The following is a 2406-nucleotide window of genomic DNA, read 5'->3' on the forward strand; positions in this document are numbered from 1 at the left end:
GGGGACTCGAGGTTCTGGCACCTTACTTACATGTACCAACAGTTGATTATTTACGTTAACATTAATCATGTCTAGCAATCCATGCGCAGCAAGGTAACCACGCGTCCGTTCAGGGCTTGGAGTTCACGAGCGTTGGGGAGGTGAATGACGTTGGACCACTGCTTCAATTGCGCCTTGGACAGTGTATGCACCTTTTGCAACACGTTCCACTCGACACCTTCCGTGAACGGCTTCGTGGTGAGCGAGCCAGGGTACCGAAAGACGTTGCTTTCGCTCATATAGAGACTCGACGGGTCGAGCGCCGCCAGCGTAAAGTTGTCGCCAGGCTTGGTCAACTGGTCAAACTGGCTGAACACTTGAGTCAAGAACGGGTTGGGCTTGTCTTGGGGGTCCAAGTCAAAGAAGATGCCGACCACGGCCAGGTTCTTGTCCTTGTCAGAGCGTGCACAAAATGCACTTCAAAGGGGTACTGCTTGCCCCCGAGGGTGTGTTCGCTGGGAGCGTGGGGGTGCAGTTGCAGCGACTTGTACACCTTGCCGTTGAGGGTCAAGTGCGAGTCTGGGCCCCCCGACCACGTGGCCTTGACGATGTAGCCCTCATGTGACATCACAGCCGAAGCCGTGTGGAGCACGACGGAGAAGTTGCCGGTGTTGGCCACGGGCTTGGCGGAGGCGGGCAAGTCGATGGGGGACTGACCCTTGAGGGTTTGGCTAGACACGATGGCGACAACAGCAGCGATGACGTACACGAAGAACTTCATGAGGGCAGTTGGGGGGGAAATGAAATGTGGAGCGGGTTGGGTTGAAGACCGAGGGGTTGTGTCATGTGAGACATTTCGTGGAATGTGGACTGTTGCATGATGTACTGTACTGTACCTTGGTCGTTTGGTCATATTGAGGAGATGGAATGACAATTTCGTCTTGGAGAGATAACTAATTAAACACGTGGACAGCAATGCGGTACGAGTTCGTTCAGGATGGGCAATGGCCCTGTTATGATGTTCGGTCGACAATATGGGTTAGTACATACTACGTAGTAGTATTATTGAGCTGAAGAACTGTCGACCAAGGTGAACATCACCTCCAAAATGGCTGATATTGAACTTCAACACAGTGGACCTCGGTGTTTAAATGTAGGTACTGTAGGGTATCGTGTTCGCCGCCGTGGTCAGACACACCAGTACCGTATTTTTGAGAAATGCCAGGGTGTCAGGGTCCGAGTATTTTTGAGAAATTCGTCAATTTTATTGGAGGAAAAGCCTGATAATATTATGAATAATCTACTGTGATTGGTCGTTATCTTGACCAAAGTCGTGTTAACAGGACTATTATAATACTAGTACTGCTATTAATACTACGTAGTGCTTACAGGTGTCACAGTTCCGGATACACGATCCGGATACACGTGGCTGTACCACGCCATGAGGACAAAGTCAGACCCGAACCCACGAGCGGCCTAGGACGCCGCTATGCGTCAAGGAAACAGCAAAGGCCCGCCGCGCCTTAGCTTTGAACCACCCCCGGTCCTTTGTGTTCACCAGCTCAAGATGGCTGATCCTGCTTAGATTAGCTATAGCGCTAGATTGTCATAACGCTACCAATTCACTTTTCAATTTGCCAACTACAGTACTGCGACTTCCTCTGCTGCACAGTAGTGTGGTCGAAGGCATCAAGGGGGTCAGGATTAGGGTTATTTTGAGATACTACGTAGTACCCAATTCACTGTCAGGAGTACTGACAGTGAATTTACTGTTAAGAGGTGTTGTACTAGTACTGGTTAAATAGAAACCTTTTGGAAATCACTGTTAACATCATTAATAGAGGTTACGTACTTTCTCTTTGATATTTGGCATTGTAATCGCTTTTATTATAGCATATCTCGCAGGATTTAATTTTCTAAGGCTTGCACCTAATGAATGTTTTGTTGCTCCAATCAAGTGCCACACATATTCAAAATCTCGCAGAAAAACGTTGTCTCGAACTTGAGATATGTATATTTGTCCCCTCGACGCCATCGACCACTGTTACAGTAGTAGTCGACAGCGCTTACTGGTATGAGAGAATTGTTCTCAGATCTTCACCTATTTTTATTCATTTAAAGAAAAATGCGTTTATTAGATGTGGAACTATATAATGTAATACGGTGACAAATGCATCATGGTGACACTTTGCAGCATCGCTTTACAGTGTTAGCGAGAATATCAATATTGACGATATATTGAACTGCTCACATTGTAGCTAGGCCTGTGAGCTACAATGTTCATATTAACTGTTTGTTGCTAAGCTTACAGTTAGTCAGAAAAAAATATTTCCAAAGACCCCGTCACAGCACGACTGGTATCTTGACCAAACAACGTCGTGTTGACAGTACTACTGTATTAATAGTGTGATTTGCAAAATGGCTTTC

General features: G+C 46.8%; 1 protein-coding gene across 1 annotated transcript; it reads right to left on the minus strand.

Annotated features, from left to right (window-relative positions):
• Nucleotides 1-71: 71 nt before the first annotated feature.
• Nucleotides 72-760, minus strand: H257_12736 (hypothetical protein; the record flags this gene model as incomplete). Its single annotated transcript, XM_009840041.1, has 2 exons — nt 72-431; nt 458-760. 2 exons carry the CDS (start codon nt 758-760, stop codon nt 72-74), a joined length of 663 nt encoding a protein of 220 aa, XP_009838343.1.
• Nucleotides 761-2406: the final 1646 nt, after the last annotated feature.

Source organism: Aphanomyces astaci (assembly GCF_000520075.1).
Source record: "Aphanomyces astaci strain APO3 unplaced genomic scaffold supercont1.42, whole genome shotgun sequence".
NCBI classification, from domain to species: domain Eukaryota; phylum Oomycota; class Saprolegniomycetes; order Saprolegniales; family Verrucalvaceae; genus Aphanomyces; species Aphanomyces astaci.